This window comes from Rhinoraja longicauda, chromosome 38, assembly GCF_053455715.1.
Source record: "Rhinoraja longicauda isolate Sanriku21f chromosome 38, sRhiLon1.1, whole genome shotgun sequence".
In the NCBI taxonomy this organism is placed as follows: domain Eukaryota; kingdom Metazoa; phylum Chordata; class Chondrichthyes; order Rajiformes; family Arhynchobatidae; genus Rhinoraja; species Rhinoraja longicauda.
In genome coordinates, this window is record NC_135990.1 from 12158764 (window position 1) to 12182464 (window position 23701).

The 23701-nt window shown below is 46.7% G+C and overlaps 1 protein-coding gene across 2 annotated transcripts; it reads right to left on the bottom strand.

The window, feature by feature from the left end:
- Positions 1-1813: 1813 nt before the first annotated feature.
- On the bottom strand, positions 1814-21801 carry LOC144610939 (uncharacterized protein CFAP97D2). Of its 2 annotated transcripts, none has more exons than XM_078429964.1 (5): positions 21635-21801; positions 18097-18177; positions 11099-11217; positions 7128-7311; positions 1814-4849 (listed from the first exon to the last, which is right to left on the bottom strand). In XM_078429964.1, the coding sequence occupies exons 1-5, from the start codon at positions 21725-21727 to the stop codon at positions 4733-4735; spliced, it is 594 nt and encodes a 197-aa protein (XP_078286090.1). In that variant the 5' UTR covers positions 21728-21801; the 3' UTR covers positions 1814-4732. The 2 variants fall into 2 exon arrangements, with proteins under 2 accessions (XP_078286090.1, XP_078286091.1); XM_078429965.1 differs by having other exon boundaries at positions 1814-4874.
- Positions 21802-23701: the final 1900 nt, after the last annotated feature.

Genomic DNA, 23701 nt, shown 5'->3' on the forward strand with positions numbered 1-23701 from the left:
AGCAGACGCTTCTGCTGTGAGGCCTACAATTAGCTGAACCTCAGGCTCTTGCTAACAATCTTATGACTTTAAACTTGGGCTACAAGTAATTAGTAGTTCTTATTCAATGTAAGAATGTATTTTACCACCTCAGTAGTATTTTGAAGGAAGATGAATGGTTTATTTTGAAAGAAACTCCACGTTTCATGAATGGACAAATTTAAAAAATGACTCTAATCACATTTGTGGGAAAGGTGCACTAATAATTTTATAACAAACCTACTGGGTCTCCAGAGCTGTAGATAGGGCTCCAAACTGAATAGTGGGGGGTGAGGCGGTCAACAAATTGGAAATGTATGAATGAAGTTTAAGGGAAGGAGAGTACAGGAGAAGTTACTGAAGTATGGAGAGGGTACAGAGGAGATTTACTAGAATGTTGCCTGGGTTTCAGCACTTAGGCTACAGAGAGAGGTTGAACAGGTTGGGTCTTTATTCTTTGGAGCGTAGAAGGTTGAGGGGGGACTTGATAGAGGTTTTTAAAATTATGAGAGGGACGGACAGAGTTGACGTGGGTAGGCTTTTCCCTTTGAGAGTGGGGAAGATTCCAACAAGGGGACATAGCTTCAGAATTGAGGGACAAAGGTTTAGGGGTAACATGAGGGGGAACTTCTTTACTCAGAGGGTTGTGGCTGTATGGAATGGGCTTCCGGTGGAAGTGGTGGAGGCTGGCTCGATTTTATTATTTAAGAGTAAATTGGATAGGTATATGGATAGGAGGGGATTGGAGGGTTATGGTCTGAGTGCAGGTAGATGAGACTAGGTCAGGGAGAATGGTCGGCGTGGACTGGTAGGGCCGGACAGGCCTGTTTCCATGCTGTAGTTGTTATATGTTATATGTTATATGTTATTAAAAATGGCTGGGAAAGAAAATATAGCTGATAATCTAACCAGCTTAGTGAAACATGAAGAACGTTAGAGAGGGTGCATTAACAGAATGTTGCCTGGATTAGAGGGTTTCAGCTGCACGGTGAGGTTGGATAGACTTGGATTCTTTCTCTACAACGTCAGAGGTTGAGGAGGTGACCTGCTAAAAGTATGTAAATTAGTGAGAGGCATAGATAGGGTAGATGGTCAGAACCTTTCTCCCTGGGTGTAGATGTCCAACCTTGGAGGGCATAGCTTTATGGTGAGAGCGGGAAAGTTTAATACAATACAATACAATACATCTTTATTGTCATTGTACAGGGGCACAACGAGATTGGGAATGCGCCTCCCATACGATGCAATAAATTAATTAGTTAATCAGTATAAATTTAGACAACCCAGTGAAACAAAATTAGAAACAGTTTTAAAACAGAATAAAGTTCAAGTAGCTCTGTGCCGGTTCGCTGTGCGATGTGACCATCCGGCTCAGCAGGACCGGTTCAGCAGGACCGGTTCAGAGCAGCTATGGCCCTGGGGATGAAGCTGTTCCTGAGTTTGGAGGTGCAGGCGTAGAAGGCCTTGTAACGTCGGCCCGATGGTAGAAGTTCGAACAGACTGTTGCAGGGGTGTGAAGAGTCTCTGTGGATGCTGGTGGCTTTTCTGAGGCATCGTGTGTTGTAGATGCCCTCCAAGGCTGGTAGCTGTGGGAGATGTGCTAGGCAAGTCTATTTTGATACAGTGTGGTGGGGGGCCAGGAACGCATTTGTGGAGAAGACAGATATGATAGTAGCGTTTTAGAAGCTCTTAGTTTCGCACATGGATAATAATAATATATTCCTTTATTGTCCCACACCGGGGAATTTGCAGTGTTACAGCAGCAAAGTGGATAGCAAGAGATCATTCATTATAAATTAAAAATAAAGACAAGGATAAATTGTCATCAATTTACTGTTACTGTTGACTCGTCTGCTGGGAGCAGTGCTGGTTGTGCAGTCTCACAGCAGCGGGAAGGAAGGACCTCCTATATCTCTCCTTCACGCACTTGGGGTGAAGGAGTCTGTCACTGAAGGAGCTACTCAGTGCAGTGACAGTGTCCTGCATGGGGTGGGAGTCGTTGTCCAGCAGCGATGTTATCTTTGCCATCATCCTCCTCTCTCCCACCGCCTGTACTGAGTCGAGGGGGCAACCCAGGACAGAGCTGGCCTTCCTGACCAGCTGGTCAGGATATGCAGGGAAGAGAGGGGTATGGATCGTGTACAGGCAGGTGAGATCATTTTAACTTGGCATCAAGTTCAGCGCAAACATTGTGGGCCAAAGGGCCCGTTACAGTGCTGTACTGTTCTATGTTAATCTTAACAGGATAACATACCAACCAGCATCAGGATTGAGTAACAACTCCCCAAAAGCTACCAGTTAAATCCAACAACAAAGGATTAAGTTGGTTTATCTGTTTTATTAAGGGATTTCAGTGCTGAAAAAAGGCTGTGTAACAAATATTGTTAGTAAATCTTATTGCAATTATGTAGTACAACGGTGAGATTGCAAAATGGCATATCATGTACAGATTAGGATTTACCGAAGAAAGGATGTATTTGACAGCCAAAGAGATGATACAGCAAAGATTCATGAAACAATGCCTGGAGAGAACATACACAAAGTACTGCAGTCAGACAGCCTGACCCGCTGTGTAGGAAGGATCTGCAGATGCTGGTTTAAATCGAAGATAGACACAAAAAGCTGGAGTAACTCTGCGGGACAGGAATGGGTGACGTTTCGGGTCGAGGCCCTTCTTCGGACTGTCTGCTCGACCTGAAACATCACCCATTCCTTCTCCCCAGAGATGCTGCCTGTCCTGCTGAGTTACTCCAGCATTTTGTGTACCTTCGATTTGTACCAGCATCTGCAGTTATTTTCCTACACTCCTTTAAGAATTATTGGATTCACTAAGGCTACGGATTATGTTTGATTAAATTCAACTGGTATTGATGTGTATTTAATGGACAGCATGGGCAGTGTGGGCCGAAGGGCCTGTTTCTGTGCCGTATGACTCTGAGCCTTGTGTTCAGTGACACCCCCTAACATCCAACTTATTACACCAAAATAAACAGATTTCTACTCATATACATTTTTTGATTCACTTCAAAAGGTTCCATTGCATTGTCTAAATGTAATTTTGGATGTAATGTGTGAGTTAAATACTATATGTCCACAACTCAATCCCATAAATAACAAGACAGAAGGGTCTCAACCCAAAACGCCACCCATTCCTTCTCTACAGAGATGCTGCCTGTCCCGCTGAGTTACTCCAGCATTTTGTGTCTAGCCTGACCCGCTGGGTTGCTCCAGCAACTTGTGTGGTTTTTTTTTGTAAACCAGTACAGGTCCATCACCGATTTTCTGGCAACTGGTGGTCTGGCACCTCCTTTAATCCAGAAAGAATGATGAGAGTGCACTTAAAATCCCCCTCCTGGAAGACCCCCTGAAAATGCAGCGTCAAGGCCGGGTGAGGCGGCCGATCACGACCACATCAGGATTTCCGCGGCTGATCGGTGGGTCGAACTTGCCCCTTCAGCCGGGGATTGGAACTCCTGCAGTACTGTTCCCATAGCTGACTTCCAACTACACCCATCAGCCACAACATCATGACCTGATCAGCCAAAATATTACGACCACCTGCCTATTATGCTGTTGGTCCTCCGTGTGCAGCCCCATACGCAGCAGGGTGCGATGCACTGTGTATTGTGACACATTCCTCCCGTGACCACCATTAACATTTTCTGTGACTTGTGCCACAGTTGACCTTCTGTCGGTTCGGACCAGACGGGATAGCCTTCGTTGCCCTCGCGCATCGATGAGCCTTGGGCGCCCAACACCCTGTCGCCTGTTTGTGGTTTGTTCCTCCTCGGACCACTGTCGGTAGGTACTCACCACTGCTGACTGGGAGCACCCCACAAGCCTTGCCATTTCAGAGATGCTCTGACCCAGTCGTCTGGCCATAACAACTTGGCCCTTGTCAAAAAATGTATACGAGTAGAAATCTGTTTATTATGGTGCAATACGTTGGATGTCAAAGTCGCTCAGGCCTTTACTCCTGCCCATTTCTCCTGCATCCAACACGTCAACTTCAAGAACTGACTGTTCACTTGCTGCCTAATATATATTCCACCCCTTGACAGGTGTAAGAAGATAACCAATGTTATTCACTTCGCCTGTCAGTGGTCATAATGTTTTGGCTGATCGGTGTATATCGGTATCTTGGCCTCTCAGTGGCTTAGGCAGACCGTTCCTGTGCCGTTGGGCTTCTCTCGGAGGCCGTGACGTCTGTTGGTCGGGCAAAACGGATAGTCCAAGTAGGTTCTGGAACCAAGGAAAATCAGTGGTAGACCTGTATCTGCAGTTCCTTGTATCTCCAGAGAGAGCAAGTTTGTCGTAAGAGGAGAGATTGAGTGGACTGTGAAGGTTGAATCAAGGTGTACTACAAACCCAATCCCTCACAGGGAGATCCATGATTGGTATTAGGCAGGGATGCTGGTGCAGAGTCCCCCTACCACACAACATACGATGGATTGCAACGAGAGAAAGGTGAATGTATCTGAAGCACATCGGTAACAAAATGCCTCAAGATATTTGAGAGAGGTCTTTGGGATAAGGGTGAACCGGAAGCTGAAGTGAGATGGAGTTGCAACCTGGAGTTGCTTTTATACCGATTCAGGTGAGTGCATTTGAAGGACATGCATAGGTAAGAAAATGCTTCAAGATATTTATGAGGTTGCCAGGATAGGGTTGGAGGAGAAGCTGACATGAGATGGAGCAGGGCCTGACGTTGCTTTTACACTGATCGCCCTGTTGTCAGCAACTCTTGGATGTCGCCATCTTCTCCGCTCCGAGCAGTCTCGCCAGTCTTGGCGACTCCAATTCCTTCAAAGTGCACTTTCTTCCCAGTTTTCTGCAGAGAACAGAAGAGAAATCTCCTTATGCCAAGGAGTCACAATTTGCTAATGGAGTAATTTGATTGTATTTCAGTGCTTTTTTTATTTGAGACGGTACACATTGTACGAAGTAATGGCACCCCTAAAAAGTTAAGAACTAGATTCTCACATATTTAGAATTTTTGTTATCACAAAATAGACAATAGACAATAGGTGCAGGAAGAGGCCATTCGGCCCTTCGAGCCAGCACCGCCATTCAATGTGATCATGGCTGATCATTCTCAATCAGTACCCCGTTCCTGCCTTCTCCCCATACCCCCTGACTCCGCTATCCTTAAGAGCTCTATCTATCTAGCTCTCTCTTGAATGCATTCAGAGAATTGGCCTCCACTACCTTCTGAGGCAGAGAATTCCACAGATTCACAACTCTCTGACTGAAATAGTTTTTCCTCATCTCAGTTCTAAATGGCCTACCCCTTATTCTTAAACTGTGGCCCATTGTTCTGGACTCCCCCAACATTGGGAACATGTTTCCTGCCTCTAACGTGTCCAACCCCTTAATAATCTTATACGTTTCGATAAGATCTCCTCTCATCCTTCTAAATTCCTGTGTATACACGCCTAGTCGCTCCAGTCTTTCAACATATGATAGTCCCGCCATTCCGGGAATTAACCTAGTAAACCTACGCTGCATGCCCTCAATAGCAAGAATATCCTTCCTCAAATTTGGAGACCAAACCTGCACACAGTACTCCAGGTGCGGTCTCACTAGAGCCCTGTACAACTGCAGAAGGACCTCTTTGCTCCTATACTCAACTCCTCTTGTTATGAAGGCCAACATTCCAAAAAGTTGATTAAGGTTAAAACAATAAAACGTATTAATTAAATTAGGTGGTCAGGCACTTTAAGTGCCTGACCACCTAATTTAATTAATAATTTTTATTGTTTTAGATTTTAGATTTTTTTTTAGATTTAGATTTAGAGATACAGCGCGGAAACAGGCCCTTCGGCCCACCGAGTCCGCGCCGCCCAGCGATCCCCGCACACTAACACTATCCTACACACTAGGGACAATTTTTTCATTTACCCAGTCAATTAACCTACTGTACGTCTTTGGAGTGTCAATTTTAACCTTAGTAAACTTTTTGTAATAACAAAAAATCTAAAAATGTGAGAATCTAGAGCTCAAGCAACTTATTGAACAACAATCATACGATCATAAGTGATAGGAGTAGAATTAGGCAATTGTAGTTAGCTAAAATTGGAGAACATACAAACTCCATACAGACAGCACCCGTAGTCAGGATCGAACCTATGTGTCTGGTGCTGGAAGGCAGCAACTCTACCCCTGCGCCACTGTGCTTACTGGACTTTCCCTTAGAGTTGTAAACTCCACTAGACCAAGTGGACCCAAACCTCTCCTGTATTGGTGCAGCACCCTCTCCTCCCCCCCTCCCCTCCCCTCCCCTCCCCTCCCCCCCTCCACCCCTCCACCCCTCCCCCACCTCCTCACCCTACCCCACGCCCCCACCTCCCCTCCCCCCCTTCCCCTCCCCCTCCCCCCCGCCCCACTCCATCCCCCTCAACCTCCTTTATCCTCCCCCCTCCCTATCTCCTTCCCTCCCCTCTCCCTCCCTAGGAGATAGATTTAAACTTTAAAATGTGAATAACTTAAAAAATATAACACCGATTTCAATGAAACTTCTTCCATCAGCACCAAAGGGACGACGGTGAGTAAGGTGGGCCTAAAATTGTCGCGCTATCGTGTACCATTTTGGCTGTAGTTCAGGAACAAACAAACAAACAAACAAACAAACAAACAAACAAACGAGAGTTTTAGTATATAGTTTATATTAACCCTGCCTTGAGATTCACGACTCTAGTCCAATCTGTGCCCTACCTCCAGACACAGAAGTGCTGTGTTAACTCAGCGGGTTAGGCAGCATCTGTGGAGGGAATGGGCAGGCGATGTTTCGGTTCGGGAGTCGGGACCCTTCTTCAGTCTGATTGTAGAAGTGGGGAGGAAGCCTGAAAAGAGATCTAGGGGTGGGACAAAGTCTGGCAAGCGATAGGTGGGTACAGGTGAGGGGGTGGAGGTAAATCTGTAGAAGGGTGGAGTAAGTGATAAAGACGAGAGGTGAAGAGGAGACAAAAGGGTGTCGGCCTGAAGAGGGGACCCGACCTGAAATGCTGGCTGTCCCTTCCCTTCATAGATGGGGCCTGACCCTCTGCGTTCCTCCAGCACTGTGTGTTTTGATCAAGATTCCAGCAGATCCTCGTGTCACTGTGCCTTACCTGTTCAGCCTTTGTCCCCCGTGGGTAACGTGCAATGTCGTTTTGCACTCTCTTTACTCTCTCCCATTCCTCATTCAGCCCGCTGCTCTTGTACTGGGACTTGCACCGTGTAATGCGGTGGAATATGGCTTGGTTCTCCTGCGTTATCTGCATCAGCTGCCTGTGACGCTTCTCCGCATTAAGGCTGGGTGGGAAGGAAGTAAGGGACGGTTGGAAAAGGGAAGATGAACTAAACAAGAGGGCAGCAAACACTCTGGATGTCCTGCGGGGAATAGCACGAACTATTACTAATTTAGTTCAGTTCAGAGATATAGTGCGGAAACAGGCCCTTCGGCCCACCGAGTCCGCGCCGACCAACCACCCCCTTACACTAACACTATCCCGCACACACTAGTGACAATTTACAATTTTACCAAGCCAATCAGCCTATAAACGTGTACGTCTTTAGAGTGTGGGAGGATACTGGAGCACCCGGAGAAAACACACGCGGTCACAGAGAGAACGTACAAACTCCATACAGACAGCACCCCTTAGTCAGGATCGAACCCGGGTCTCTGGCACTGTCAAGTCAAGTCAAGTTTATTTGTCACATACACATACACGATGTGCAGTGAAATGAAAGTGGCAATGCCTGCGGATTGTGCAACAAAAAAAAATTACAGTTACAGCATATAAATTAAAATTAATACAGAAAAGAAAATTTAGTCCCTGGTGTTATAATAGTTAACAGTCCTGATGGCCTGTGGGAAAAAACTCCGTCTCATCCTCTCCGTTTTCACAGCGTGACAGCGGAGGCGTTTGCCTGACCATAGCAGCTGGAGCAGTCCGTTGCTGGGGTGGTAGGGGTCCCTCATAATCTTGCTTGCTCTGGATCTGCACCTCCTGATGTATAGGTCCTGCAGGGGGGCGAGTGTAGTTCCCATGGTGCGTTCTGCCGAACGCACTACTCTCTGCAGGGCCTTCCTGTCCTGGGCAGAGCAGTTCCCAAACCAGATTGTGATGTTGCCGGACAGGATGCTCTCTACAGCCCCAGAGTAGAAGCAATGAAGGATCCTCAGAGACACTCTGAATTTCCTCAGCTGTCTAAGGTGGTAAAGACGCTGCTTTGCCTTACCCACCAGTGCGGCAATGTGCGTTGTCCATGTCAGATCCTCTTTGATGTGGACTCCCAGGTATTTAAAGCTGCTCACCCTATCCACAATAGACCCATTTATCTCCAGTGGCGTGTACGTCCTTGGATGTTGAGCCATTCTAAAGTCCACAATCAGCTCCTCAGTTTTTGTGACATTCAAGAGGAGGCTATTGTCCTGACACCAGAGTGCCAGATCAGCCACCTCCTCCCGGTAGGCCTTCTCATCGTTGTTGGAGATCCGGCCCACCACCACAGTGTCATCAGCAAACTTGATGATGGAGTTTGAGCTGAACCTGGCCACACAGTCAACTCTACCGCTGAGCCACTGTGCCGCCCTGATTCTAGAGGTCAGCATGGAATCATGCAGCATGGGATATTGGGTCTCCAAAAGAACTTCAGTGGAGAGATACAGCTCGGAAACAGGCCCTTCAGATTACTTGTGACCATTGTGTCTGCACTGACCATCAAGGACCCCTTACGCTAATCCCACTCGAACCCTTTATTCTCTTCACTTTCCCATTCATTTCTCCCCGCCACCCTTCAAAAACTCTGGGGAGTGAAGGAAGATGGAGCGCCCGGAAACACGTGTGGGAAACACACAGGAACAATGTGCAAACTCCACACTGACAGCACCTGATGCTAGCATTCAACCCTGTTCACTGAAGCTGTGAGGTTACAATAGACAATAGGTGCAGGAGGAGGCCATTCGGCCCTTCGAGCCAGCACCACCATTCAATGTGATCATGGCAGATCATTCTCAATCAGTACCCCGTTCCTGCCTTCTCCCCATACCCCCTGACTCCGCTATCCTTAAGAGCTCTATCTAGCTCTCTCTTGAAAGCATTCAGAGAATTGTCCTCCACTGCCTTCTGAGGCAGAGAATTCCACAGATTCACAACTCTCTGACTGAAAAAGTTTTTCCTCATCTCCATTCTAAATGGCCTACCCCTTATTCTTAAACTGTGGCCCCTTGTTCTGGACTCCCCCAACATTGGGAACATGTTTCCTGCCTCTAACGTGTCCAACCCCTTAATAATCTTATACGTTTCGATAAGATCCCCTCTCATCCTTCTAAATTCCAGTGTATACAAGCCTAGTCACTCCAGTCTTTCAACATACGACAGTCCCGCCATTCCCGGAATTAACCTAGTAAACCTACGCTGCACGCCCTCATTAGCAAGAATATCCACACCAACATCAATACAAATTAATTAGTGGATATCACATTGTTATGTTTGTGTAGGAAAGAACTGCAGATGCTGGTATAAATCGAAGGTAGACACAAAATGCTGGAGTAACTCAGCGGGTCAGGCAGCATCTCTGGAGGGAAGGAATGAGTGACATTTCGGGTCGAGACCCTTCTTCAGTCTGAAGAAGAGTCTCGACCCGAAACGTCACCCATTCCTTCTCTCTAGAGATGCTGCCTGACCCGCTGAGTTACTCCAGCATTTTGTGTCTTGTTATTTATGGGATTGAGTTGTGGACAATATAGTATTTAACTCACACATTACATCCAAAATTACATTTAGACAATGCAATGGAACCTTTTGAAGTGAATCAAAAAATGTATATGAGTAGAAATCTGTTTATTATGGTGTAATAAGTTGGATGTTAGGGGGTGTCACTGAACACAAGGCTCAGAGTCATACGGCACAGAAACAGGCCCTTCGGCCCACACTGTCCATACCGACCATTAAATACCCATCAATACCAGTTGAATTTAATCAAACTTAATCCGTAGCCTTACTGAATCCAATAATTCTTAAAGGAGTGTAGGAAAATAACTGCAGATGCTGGTACGAATCGAAGGTATTATAAAATGCTGGAGTAACTCAACGGGCCAGGCAGCATCTCTGGGGAGAAGGAATGGGTGACATTTCGGGTCGAGACTATTCTTCAGTCAAATTCCAGCATTTTGTGATACCCTCAATAATTCTTAAATGTGAGAGTCCCACCACCCCCTCAGATAATGTGTTCCAGATTCTAATTATCCTCTGCATAAAACAGTTGTTCTTTTTTTTCCCCTCTAAATTTCTTACTTCTAACCCACCGCTCTATCTCCAGGTCCCTCAGGTCGGCCGACTTGGGGCTACTGACTATCCCGCGGTCTAGGCTTAAGCTCAGGGGTGACCGCGCTTTTGCGGTTGCAGCTCCTAGACTGTGGAACAGCATCCCTCTCCCCATCAGAACTGCCCCCTCCATCGATTCCTTTAAGTCCAGGCTCAAAACCTATTTCTACTCCCTAGCGTTTGAGGCCCTCTGAGGGGGCGCTGTGAACTGTTTATGTATGTGCTGTTATGTTTGTGTGCCATTGAATGTTCGTTTTTAGTACCTGAACTGATGCACAGCACTTTGGTCAACGTGGGTTGTTTTTAAATGTGCTATACAAATAAAATTGACTTGACTTGACTAGTTCTCTGGTTATAGCTACCTCTGTAGGCATATATATACTATTGTCCAGGCTTTTCACAATTTTGTACACCTTTAGTTTATAGATTTAGCGTGGAAACAGGCCTTTCGGCCCACCAGGTCCGTGCTAACCAGAAAACTTCCATACACTAGTTCTATCCTACACACAGGGGGAAATTACAGAAGCCAATTAACCTACAAACCCGCATGTCTTTGGAAGGAAACCGGAACACCCAGAGAAAACCCAGAGGGAGAAAGTACAAACTCCATACAGACGGCACCCGTGGTCAGGATCAACGCGGGGTCTCTGGTGCTGGAAGGCAGTAACTCTACTCCTGCCCCATGTCCCAGCTTCTTAGCCTAATCTTCAAGACTGCTTTAACGAGAATGCGATCATTAAGCTTTTTACGCATCTCCCCGATATTTGTACCTTTTAGTTACGTAGTTGTTCCAATTCTCCACTGTCCCATTGGATCTCATGATATCAACTAACTTGAAGGATAGGATCTGATTGTCTCTTGCTATCGTAGCCAAGCGATCTTCCTGTAACTGAACAAACAGTCAGACATCAACTACAGCCTTTAGACTTTAGAGATACCGTGTGGAAACAGGCCCTTCGGCCCACCGAATCCGTGCCGACCACCGTACACTACCACTATTCTACACACTCGGGTCAATTTACAATTTTCAGAAGCCAATTATCATATCATATCATATCATATATGTACAGCCGGAAACAGGCCTTTTCGGCCCTCCAAGTCCGTGCCGCCCAGTGATCCCCGCACATTAACACTATCCTACACCCAATAGGGACAATTTTTTTACATTTACCCAGCCAATTAACCTACATACCTGTACGTCTTTGTACAAACTTTCATGTGTTTGGAGTGTGTGGGGAAACTGGAGAAACCCCACATGGGAGAACATACGAACTCCGTACACAGCACCCGTAGTCAGGATCGAACCCAGGTCTCTGGCGCTGTAATGCAGCAACACTAATGCAGTGCCACTGATGCATTTCATTGCAGAGTGGTTCCAGCACAGAGGGGGTGCATTCGGCCTATTGAATCCATACTAGCACTCTGTAAGAGAGATCCAGCTAGTCCTGCATTTTTGTTCCCTCTTTCAGGAACCCTTTTAAATGGTACAATCAAACCTGCTCCACAACACTGGAGTAACGCTGGAGTAACTCAGCAGGTCAGAGTGCATCTCTGGAGGACATGGATAAGCGACGTTTCAGGTCGGGACCCTTCTTCAGAATGATTATAGTAGGGAAATTGGAAGGGAGGAATGGAGGTGGGACGAAGCTGGCAAAAGCTATGATAACAATGAAGTACTGGTCCGAGTGAACGGGGTTAGAGGTTCCTCTTAAAACTTCCCCTCTTACCTTAAATCTCACAAAGGGTGATCTCATAAAATCACGAGGGGCATACATAGGGTGAAATCACACAGTCTATTTGCCAGGGTCGGGGAATCAAGAACCATAGGGCATAGGTTTAAAGCGATATTTAGTTTAGTTTAGAGATACAGCATGAAAACAGGCCCTTCGGCCCACCGGGTCCGCGCCGACCAGTGATCCCCGCACACTAACACTATCCCTCACCCACTAGGGACAATTTTTTACATTTACCAAGCCAATTAACCTACAAAACCTGTACGACTTTGGAGTGTGGGAGGAAACCGAATATCTTGGAGAAAACCCACGCAGTTCACGGGGAGAACGTACAAACTCCGTACAGACAGCACCCGTAGTCGGGATCGAACCCGGGTCTCGAGCACTGCAATCACTGTAAGGCAGCAACTCTACCGCTGCGCCACTGTGCCGCCCTAAGATATGGTGACAATTTAATAGGAACCTGAGGGGCAACTTTTTCACACAGAGGGTAGTATATATATATATATATATGAAACAGGCTGCCAGAGGAGGTAGTTGAGTCAGGTACAATAACAACACTTAAAAGATATTTGGACAGGTATATGCACAGGAAAGGTTTGGGTCAAACAGATCAATGGGACTAGAGTATGTGGACATCATGGACAAGTTGGCCTGATTCCTTGCTTTGTGGATCCCTGACTCTAAGTACAAGAACTAAGAACAGGAGAATGTAATCAGGAGGGAGAGATAGATCAGCCATGATTGAATGGCCGACTTTATGGGCTGAATGGCCTAATTCTAGCTCTTATCACCTATGAACATGAACAATCAAAGTCACCAAAGGACTGCAAAGCTGTTGCAACATTCTAACTGCACAGAATCCTTTTGGGGAACAAAATCTCACTTACTTTGGCTTTAGATACGAGTCCAGTCCCACAGCAAGATTATATACTAGTAGCTGGCCTCTCAAAGGGCAGAACTGACCACTTTGTCGCATCAATAGACAATAGACAATAGACAATAGACAATAGGTGCAGGAGTAGGCCATTCAGCCCTTCGAGCCAGCACCGCCATTCAATGCGATCATGGCTGATCACTCTCAATCAGTACCCCGTTCCTGCCTTCTCCCCATACCCCCTCACCCCGCTATCCTTAAGAGCTCTATCCAGCTCTCTCTTGAAAGCATCCAACGAACTGGCCTCCACTGCCTTCTGAGGCAGAGAATTCCACACCTTCACCACCCTCTGACTGAAAAAGTTCTTCCTCATCTCCGTTCTAAATGGCCTACCCCTTATTCTTAAACTGTGGCCCATTGTTCTGGACTCCCCCAACATTGGGAACATGTTATCTGCCTCTAATGTGTCCAATCCCCTAATTATCTTATATGTTTCAATAAGATCCCCCCTCATCCTTCTAAATTCCAGTGTATACAAGCCCAATCGCTCCAGCCTTTCAACATACGACAGTCCCGCCATTCCGGGAATTAACCTAGTGAACCTACGCTGCACGCCCTCCATAGCAAGAATATCCTTCCTCAAATTTGGAGACCAAAACTGCACACAGTACTCCAGGTGCGGTCTCACCAGGGCCCGGTACAACTGTAGAAGGACCTCTTTGCTCCTATACTCAACTCCTCTTGTTACGAAGGCCAACATTCCATTGGCTTTCTTCACTGCCTGCTGTACCTGCATGCTTCCTTTCATTGACTGATGCACTAGGACACCCAGATCTCGTTGAACTCCCCCTCCTCCTAACTTGACACCATTCAGATAATAATCTGCCTTTCTATTCTTACTTCCAAAGTGAATAACCTCACACTTATCTACATTAAACTGCATCTGCCATGTATCCGCCCACTCACACAACCTGTCCAAGTCACCCTGCAGCCTTATTGCATCTTCCTCACAATTCACACTACCCCCCAACTTAGTATCATCTGCAAATTTGCTAATGGTACTTTTAATCCCTTCGTCTAAGTCATTAATGTATATCGTAAATAGCTGGGGTCCCAGCACCGAACCTTGCGGTACCCCACTGGTCACTGCCTGCCATTCCGAAAGGGACCCATTTATCCCCACTCTTTGCTTTCTGTCTGTCAACCAATTTTTTTATCCATGTCAGTACCCTACCCCCAATACCATGTGCTCTAATTTTGCCCACTAATCTCCTATGTGGGACCTTGTCGAAGGCTTTCTGAAAGTCGAGGTACACCACATCCACTGACTCTCCCTTGTCAATTTTCCTAGTTACATCCTCAAAAAATTCCAGTAGATTTGTCAAGCATGATTTCCCCTTCGTAAATCCATGCTGACTCGGAACGATCCCGTTACTGCTATTCAAATGCTCAGCAATTTCGTCTTTTATAATTGACTCCAGCATCTTCCCCACCACTGATGTCAGACTAACTGGTCTATAATTACCCGTTTTCTCTCTCCCTCCTTTCTTAAAAAGTGGGATAACATTTGCTATCCTCCAATCCACAGGAACTGATCCTGAATCTATAGAACATTGAAAAATGATCTCCAATGCTTCCACTATTTCTAGAGCCACCTCCTTAAGTACTCTGGGATGCAGACCATCAGGCCCTGGGCATTTATCAGCCTTCAGTCCCATCAGTCTACCCAAAACCATTTCCTGCCTAATGTGGATTTCCTTCAGTTCGTCCATCACCCTAGGTTTTCCGGCCCCTAGAACATTTGGGAGATTGTGTGTATCTTCCTCAGTGAAGACAGATCCAAAGTAACGGTTTAACTCGTCTGCCATTTCTTTGTTCCCCATAATAAATTCCCCTGCTTCTGTCTTCAAGGGACCCACATTTGCCTTGACTATTTTTTTCCTCTTCACGTACCTAAAAAAACTTTTGCTATCCTCCTTTATATTATTGGCTAGTTTACCCTCGTACCTCATCTTTTCTCCCCGTATTGCCTTTTTAGTTAACTTTTGTTGCTCTTTAAAAGAGTCCCAATCCTCTGTCTTCCCACTCTTCTTTGCTATGTTATACTTCCTCTCCTTAATTTTTATGCTGTCCCTGACTTCCCTTGTCAGCCACAGGTGTCTCTTACTCCCCTTAGAGTCTTTCCACCTCTTTGGAATAAATTGATCCTGCAACCTCTGCATTATTCCCAGGAATACCTGCCATTGCTGTTCTACCGTCTTCCCTGCTAGGGCCTCCTTCCAATCAATTTTGGCCAGCTCCCGCCTCATGCCTCTGTAATCCCCTTTGCTATACTGTAATACCGACACTTCCGATTTTCCCTTCTGCCTTTCCATTTGCAGAGTAAAACTTATCATGTTGTGATCACTGCCTCCTAATGGCTCTTTTACCTCTAGTCCCCTTATCAGATCAGGATCATTACACAACACTAAATCCAGAATTGCCTTCTCCCTGGTAGGCTCCAGTACAAGCTGTTCTAAGAATCCATCTCGAAGGCACTCTACAAACTCTCTTTCCTGGGGTCCATTTCCAACCTGATTTTCCCAGTCTACCTGCATGTTGAAATCTCCCATAACCACCGTAGCATTACATCTTTGACACGCCAATTTTATCTCCTGATTCAACTTGCACCCTATGTCGAGGCTACTGTTTGGGGGCCTATAGATAACTCCCATTAGGGTCTTTTTACCCTTACAATTTCTCATTTCTATCCATACTGATTCAACATCTCCTGATTCTATGTCACCCCTTGCAAGGGAATGAATATCATTCCTTACCATCAGAGCAACCCCACCCCCTCTGCCCACCTCTGTCTGTCTTTTCTATACGTTGTGTACCCCTGAATATTCAGTTCCCAGCCCTGGTCCTCTTGTAGCCATGTCTCAGTGATCCCTACAACATCATACTTGCCCATGACTAACTGAGCCTCAAGCTCATCCACTTTATTTTTTATACTACGCGCATTTAAGTACAACACTTTAACTTCTGTATTTACCTCCCCTCTCACATCGTTCACAATTGGCCCTGCCCTTAATTTCTTTTCCCCTCTAGAACTTCTGTTCCCATTCTTCCGAGAGTCTTTTGCAATATCTCCTGTATTTCCTTTTACCTCATCTTCATATTCACAATTTGTTAACCCCTCCCCCCCACTACTTAGTTTAAAGCCACAGGTGTCACACTAGCAAACCTGCCTGCCAGAATGTTTGTCCCCCTGCTGTTAAGATGCAACCCGTCCCTTTTGTACAAGTCACCCCTAGCCCAGAAGAGATCCCAGTGGTCCAGAAATCTAAATCCCTGCTCTCTGCACCAGTCCCTCAGCCATAAATTCATACCCTCTATCTCTCTGTTCCTGGCCTCACCAGCACGAGGTACCGGTAGCAGTCCAGAGATAACCACCTTCGACGTCCTACTTCTCAGTGTTTTTCCCAACTCTCTAAACTCCCGCTGTAGCACCTCCTTCCTCTTCCGCCCGACGTCATTCGTGCCCACGTGCACAACGACTTCAGGTTGATTGCCTTCCCTCACTAGGATTTTCTGAAGCCGGTCTGTGATGTGTTGAACCCTGGCACCAGGGAGGCAACAGACCATCCTCAAGTCCCTCCTACTGCCACAGAATCTTCTGTCCGTCCCTCGGACTATGGAGTCACCGACCACTACGGCTCTTCCAGACTTCGGTCTCCCCTGTCGAGTATCCTTGCCAACAGGTCCGCCACTCGGACTGGAAACGTCTTCTGCCCCGACAGTTCCCAAGAGGGTATACCTATTTGCAATAGGCACAGCCACTGGGGTCTCCTGTAGTCCACGTCCACTCCCCCCTGAAACAGTCTCCCACCTTCGCTCGACCTGGACCCTTGGCGTGACAGCCTCACAATAGGTCCTGTCGAGGAAACTCTCGCATTCACGGATGGCCCTGAGGTCATCCAACTGCCTCTCCAACTCCACCACATGTCCCTTCAGGAGCTGCACCTGGACACAGTTCTTGCAGGTGTAGCTCCCAGAAGCTCCAGCGACATCCCTGTCTTCCCACATCCTGCAGGAAACACACTGCACCAACTTTTCCGCCATCACCTTATGGCTATAACCAGCTCTGGTTTAAAACAATTTTATCCTCCTCACCTCAGCCTCCTCGCCGAAGACTCGCACTTTTCTCACTGGGCACTTCCCTCACTGGGCTGCACCTGAACAGGGCTGCACCCTTTTGTAAGCCTTGTTTATATCACCAATTAAATTGCCTGATTGTCCAATTTACCTGACTTCTCACTCAAACTAGCACTTACTTTACTGCTCAGCCAACGGGCGTCCTTGCTCTGCTCCCGGACTTTTCAAATTGACTACTAGCTTCCTTTTGGCGCTCTTTTTAAACTGCCTGTTCAACTGTAATTAGCACTTACTTTACTGCTCAGCCAACGGGCGTCCTTGCTCTGCTCCCGGACCCATCAGGCGTCAGGGCAACTACAAATGGGGCGACACAGTGGCGCAGTGGTAAAGCTGCTGCCTCACAGCACCAGAGACCCGGGTTCAATCCTGACTAGAGGTGCTTGTCTGTGAGGAGTTTGCACGTTCTCCCTGGGACCACGTGGGTTTTCTCCAGGTGCCCCGGTTTCCATCGCATTCCAGTTTGTAGGTTAATTGGCCTCCGTAAATTGTCCCTGGTGTGTGGGATAGGACTAATGTATGGGCAACCGCTGGTTGGTGCGGATTTGATGGGCCAAAAGGCCTAATTTCACGCTGTATATTTAAGCGAAAGTAAATTGAACTAAATCACTGCCCTGCTAGTAATAAACACATCTTCTTCTTCTTTCGTGTCCATCATCCACGTTTCAAATGTCACATCACTGTCATCGTCCGCCCTGAAAAGGGCCCAAGCTTCCGGCGACAATCAGTGGGGGCCATGTACGGTAGATGGTGGTGGTAGCAGAATTAGCTCGGGACACCTCCAGTTTCCAGCCCCGCGAAGTGGTCGCTTCTGCTATGCGGCCATAAACACATCTGAAAAATGCTAACTTAACATAGATCCCCCGAGCCCGACAAGCTCTTTATTCTCCCAACTCCGGCAAGGAGTCTGTGTGTTTTCACTCCACCTATGCCCCACTCACAACAAAGATGGCAAGTATTGTACCTGCAGTTTCTTTAACTTGACTTGACTATGCGCAGGAGTCCAAGATCCCTTGGTATCCACAACTGCTGCGGCCGTTTCCACCTGTGGAGCAGTTATAATATGGTGTTAGACCCGCTCACAGCATTGGGGCATAGGGGGGGTTGCTGTGGGTGGATTTGCTTGCGTGGAAGATTACAGCAGCCTTATTCCAGCATCAGGAACATCGACTCTTCAAACGGTACAGAATCAACTTCAAGCTCCTCCTATTCACATACAAAGCCCTAAACAGGCTTGCCCCCCCCCCCCCCCCCATATCAAAAATCTTCTAACCCACCACTCTTTCTCCAGGTCCCTCAGGTCGGCAGACTTGGGGCTACTGACTATCCCGCGGTCTAGGCTTAAGCTCAGGGGTGACCGCGCTTTTGCGGTTGCAGCTCCTAGACTGTGGAACAGCATCCCTCTCCCCATCAGAACTGCCCCTTCCATCGACTCCTTTAAGTCCAGGCTCAAAACCTATTTCTACTCCCTAGCGTTTGAGGCTCATTGAGGGGGCGCTGTGAACTGTGTATGTATGTGCTGTTATGTTTGTGTGCCATTGTATGTTCGTTTCTTAGTACCTGAACTGATGTACAGCACTTTGGTCAACGTGGGTTGTTATAAAATGTGCAATACAAATAAACTTGACTTGACTTGACTTCAAACGGACACAAACTGCTGGAGTAACTCAGCGGGTCAGGCAGCATCTCTGGAGAACCCAGATAGACGTAGGAGCAGAATTCGGCCATTCAGCTAATCATGTCCACTCCGTCATTCCATCATGGCTGATGTAAGAGAGTTGGTTTGGGGTACACCCATTCTCTCCAGGTTCCACAGGTGCACCATCGAGTCCATTGTGATCTGCTGCGTCACTGTCTGGCATGGTACATGTGACAATAAAAGATTGAACCTTTGAATGAACCATTACCATTACACTGCGAGGAGTTTTACTGCAAAATTCCAATAATCCAGGACTGATGCTAGCGGTGGAGTAGATTGTATAGATTACTGAATGTTACTCTTATTAAAACTCAAACCCTCTTTTGTGTTACACAGTACAGGAGCCCTCCAGGTTACAGAAGACCTGACTTACAGAAATTCAACCTTACACAAGTTCTCCCTTAAAATGTTGAAGAACTTTTCAAGATAGTTATAATAAAATGTAAATAGTATAATAACATCATAAAATTCAAGATAATATAAAATGTTTTATGGTATTCATAACAAATGGTTGCTGTGTATATTGCAGGAGTTTAATTATGGATAGTGTTAGGGTGAATATTCAATGAAGTGAAATATTTAGAAGGAGGTGTATTCAGGGTGATATGATATGGGTAGTCATGGGAAATGGACATCTTTGATTCATAGAGAAATTAGCTTAACCCGGGGACTGCCTGTAGTGTAATAAATTTCCTAGCGAGCCAGGTGAGTTTAACTAAAGCATGAAATATAAGATCAGTCCAGACACAAAGCTCTGGTCACAAGCCCTGTTTGCCCTCACATTATGAACTGAAGATAGGCACAAAACGCTGGAGTAACTCAGCAGGTTAGGCGGCATCTCTGGAGAAAAGGAATAGGTGACGTTTCGGGTCAAGATCCTACTTCAGACTGAGAGTCAGTGGAAAGGGAAATGAGAGATATAGAGCGTGGTATAAGGTATCACAAAATGCTGGAGTAACTCAGCGGGTCAGGCAGCATCTCGGAGAGAGGGAATGGGTGACGTTTCTACTCTGGGGCTGTAGAGAGCATCCTGTCCGGCAACATTACAGTCTGGTTTGGGAACAGCTCTGCCCAGGACAGGATGGCCCTGCAGAGAGTAGTGCGTTCGGCAGAACGCACCATGGGAACTACACTCGTCCCCCTGCAGGACCTATACATCAGGAGGTGCAGATCCAGAGCAAGCAAGATCATGAGGGACCCCTGCCACCCCAGTAACGGACTGTTCCAGATGCTACGGTCAGGCAAACGCCTCCGCAGTCACGCTGTGAAAACGGAGAGGATGAGACGGAGCTTCTTCCCACAGGCCATCAGGACTGTCAACTTTGATAACCCCAGAGACTAAATTTTTGTCGACACTTTTTGTGCTATGTTTAGTAACTTATTAACTTTATTTATATGCTGTAACTGTAATTATTTTTGTGCACAACCCGCAGGCATTGCCACTTTCATTTCACTGCACATCGAGTATGTGTATGTGACAAATAAATTTGACTTGACTTGAGACCCTTCTTCAGACTGAAGAAGGGTGATATAGGGAGATATAGAACAAATGAATGAACGATATGGAAAAAGTAAAAACGTAACGATGATTAAGGAAAGGTGGAGCCCACAATGGTCCATTGTCAGCTGTGGGCTAGGTGATAACAAGCCGCCTGACCTGCTGAGTTACTCCAGCTTTTTGTGTCTATCTTTGTTTTAAAACAGCATTTGCAGTTCCTTCCTTTTACATTATGAACTAATGCCAGATTATGAGAGTACCACTGTTTTCTGAAACGTGCTGAATGAAAGAATTACATAAGCTGTTTCAATGCCAAAGCTCCAAAGCAAATCCTTGAAAGGAAAAATAATGAGCTCTGGGATTAAATGGATTGATCTACCATGGGGCTAGCATGGGAACAATGGGCCAAATGGGATTTTTCTGCGCTGTGAAATTTTGTGCTCCAAATGATGTGAGATCTCATTTCAAGGGACATTCAAAAGCAACTAGACCAAGTGGACCCGTTGGGCCCAAACCTCTCCTACATTGGTGTAGCACCCTCTCCTCCTCTCCCTCCCCCTTCCTTCACTCCCCTCCCCTCCCCCCTTCCCTTCTCCTCCCACTCCATCCCCCTCAACCCCCCTTATCCTCCCTCAATAGACAATAGACAATAGGTGCAGGAGGAGGCCATTCGGCCCTTCGAGCCAGCACCGCCATTCACCGTCAGTCAGATTCACAACTCTCTGACTGAAAAAGCTTTTCCTCATCTCAGTTCTAAATGCCCTACCCCTTATTCTTAAACTGTGGCCCCTTGTTCTGGACCCCCTCCTCCCCCCCTCTCTCCTCCCTCCCTCTCTCCACCCCCCTCCCTCCTCCCTCCACCCCCCTCCCTCCCTCCTCCCTCCTCCCTCCCCCTCCCTCCCTAGGAGATAGATTTAAACTTTAAAATGTGAATAACTTAAAAAATATAACACCGATTTCAATAAAATTTCTTCCATTAGCACCAAAGGGACGACGGTGAGTAAGGTGGGCCTAAAATTGTCGTGCTATCGTGTACCGTTTTGGCTGTAGTTCAGGAACAAACAAACAAACAAAAGTTTTAGTATATAGATCTAAGTACAAGGAACAGATTATGAGGATATGGGGAGTCACAAATGTTATAGAGAGGGAGGAATTGAAGATAACACAAGAGACCAGTTGAATAGACTCATTAATAAATTAATCAATATTCGCAGTACTTTAAAGTACCCAGTGACAAAACTTTGAAGGCAAAACATAGTTAAAATCTGCCGGTTATACTTTATGCTGCCTTTGACATCACCTGACCTTTGTCCTATGCTTTTGATATTTGTCCTGGTCCCATTTCTGCTGCAGATACCTATTGCTAGCTGGGGCGGTGGGTTGATAATGCCGGTGCATTTTACTGTCCAGAAATGCGAGCACGGTCCTGGAGTGCCGGGTTACCCAATGCTCCAGATGAGATGTGCTTGCCAGTGAGGCAGAACATTGCAGAGCACATCAAACCAGTCCTGCGGGGTCCTAGTGCCTGGCTGTGACAACTCCAACGGCGACTGTTTGTGTGCTAGCCACAGAAGCAGGCCTGCAATCACAATAGACAATAGACAATAGCCAATAGGTGCGGTCGGCCCTTTGAGCCAGCACCGCCAGTCAATGTGATCATGGCTGATCATTCTCAATCAGTACCCCGTTCCTGCCTTCTCCCCACACCCCCTGATTCCGCTATCCAGCTCTCTCTTGAATGCATTCCGAGAATTGGCCTCCACTGCCTTCTGAGGCAGAGAATTCCACAGATTCACAACTCACGTATTGCAGTCCCTCCATACTTTAAAATCTCTACTCCTACGGCAACATTTCTTACTTTAACTATGATCTTCTTCATCTCCTTTCAGGGCGGTGCAGCGGTAGAGTTACTGCCTCACAGCGAATGCAGCGCCGGAGACCCGGGTTCCATCCCGACTACGGGTGCTGTCCGTACGGAGTTTGTACGTTCTCCCCGTGACCTGTGTGGGTTTTCTCCGAGATCTTCGGTTTACTCCCACACTCCAAAGATGTAGGTTAATTGGCTTGGTAAATGTAAAAATTGTCCCCAGTGTGCGCGCAGGATAGTGTTAATGTGCGGGGATCGCCTCTTCTACTTCTTGCGTTTGAGGCAGCAGAAATTATGTAACGCCCTCCAGGTGCTGTAGCCAGTGCAATGTGCTGCTGTCGTGTGGTCTACCGCTCCACCAGGGGGACGGAGGACAGTGCAGTCAAAAATGGTGGCGCAGCGGTAAAGTTGCTGCCTCACAGCGAATGCAGCGCCGGAGGCCCGGGTTCGATCCCGACTACGGGTGCTGTCTGTACGGAGTTTGTACGTTCTCCCCGTGTCCTATGTAGGTTAATTGACTGGGTAAATGTAAAAATTGTCCCTAGTGTGTGTAGAAAAGTGTTAATATGTGGGGATCGCTGGGCCGAATGGCCTGTTTCTGCGCTGTATCTCTAAATCTAAAAAAAAATCTAAAATGACGTGCTGCGGGGATCGGACTTTACTGGTTTTACCTTGCACTAAATGTTATTCCCTAGTATAAGAAAATAACTGCAGATGCTGGTACAAATCGAAGGTATTTATTCACTAAATGCTGGAGTAACTCAGCAGGTCAGGCAGCATCTCAGGAGAGAAGGAATGGGCGACGTTTCAGGTCAAGACCCTTCTTCAGACTGAAGAATGTTATTCTTGATCATGTATCTGTACACTGTGAATAGCTCGATTAATCATGTACTGTCTTTCCGCTGTCTGGTTAGCACGCAACACAAGCATCGTAAAAACTAAAAACCAAATTGAAACTGAGTGCTTAATAAATTCAGGCACTGGCATTTTTGCCTGTCCAGAGGAATCTTGACAAGTGTCACAGAGGGCAGAGTAACAAACCAATGTGTTCCCTTTAGATCCACTGGGGGCAATGCAATGCCTGTAGATTTCCAGAACTTCCGGACAGAAGTACCTGCTCTTCCCTGTTCAATCAGCCTGTCCTCGAATATCGTCTTGCTCCCATCAAATTTCAGATCCAAGAACTATCCAAGGTTTATTTCATGTAGCCCAGACCATCGCACAAACCAATCTCCCTTCCGTTGACTCCATCTGCACTTCATCCTGCCTCGGCAAGGCCAGTTTCACCCTGGTCAAACCCTAATCAAGGACCAGTTTCACCCTAGTCACTCCCTCTTCTCCCCTCTCCCATTCGGCAAGAGGTACGGAAGTCTAACAACGCACACTTTCCTGATTCAGGGGCAGTTTCTTCCCGGCTGTTATCAGGCAACTGAGCCACCCTAGGGAGCAGTCATACGTTCATGTGATAGGAGCTGAATTAGGCCATTCGGCCCATCAAGTACTAC

What these genes read in the sequence shown, in the direction of transcription:
- LOC144610939 (XM_078429964.1), bottom strand. Translation starts at nt 21,727, where the DNA reads ATGCACCGGCATTATCAACCCACCGCCCCAGCTAGCAATAGGTATCTG. An exon ending in AACAACTACGTAACTAAAAG is followed by an intron (nt 7,312 to 11,098) that starts GTACAAATATCG and finishes CTTCCCACCCAG; the next exon opens with CCTTAATGCGGAGAAGCGTC. An exon ending in GGGGGACAAAGGCTGAACAG is followed by an intron (nt 4,850 to 7,127) that starts GTAAGGCACAGT and finishes TGTTCTCTGCAG; the next exon opens with AAAACTGGGAAGAAAGTGCA.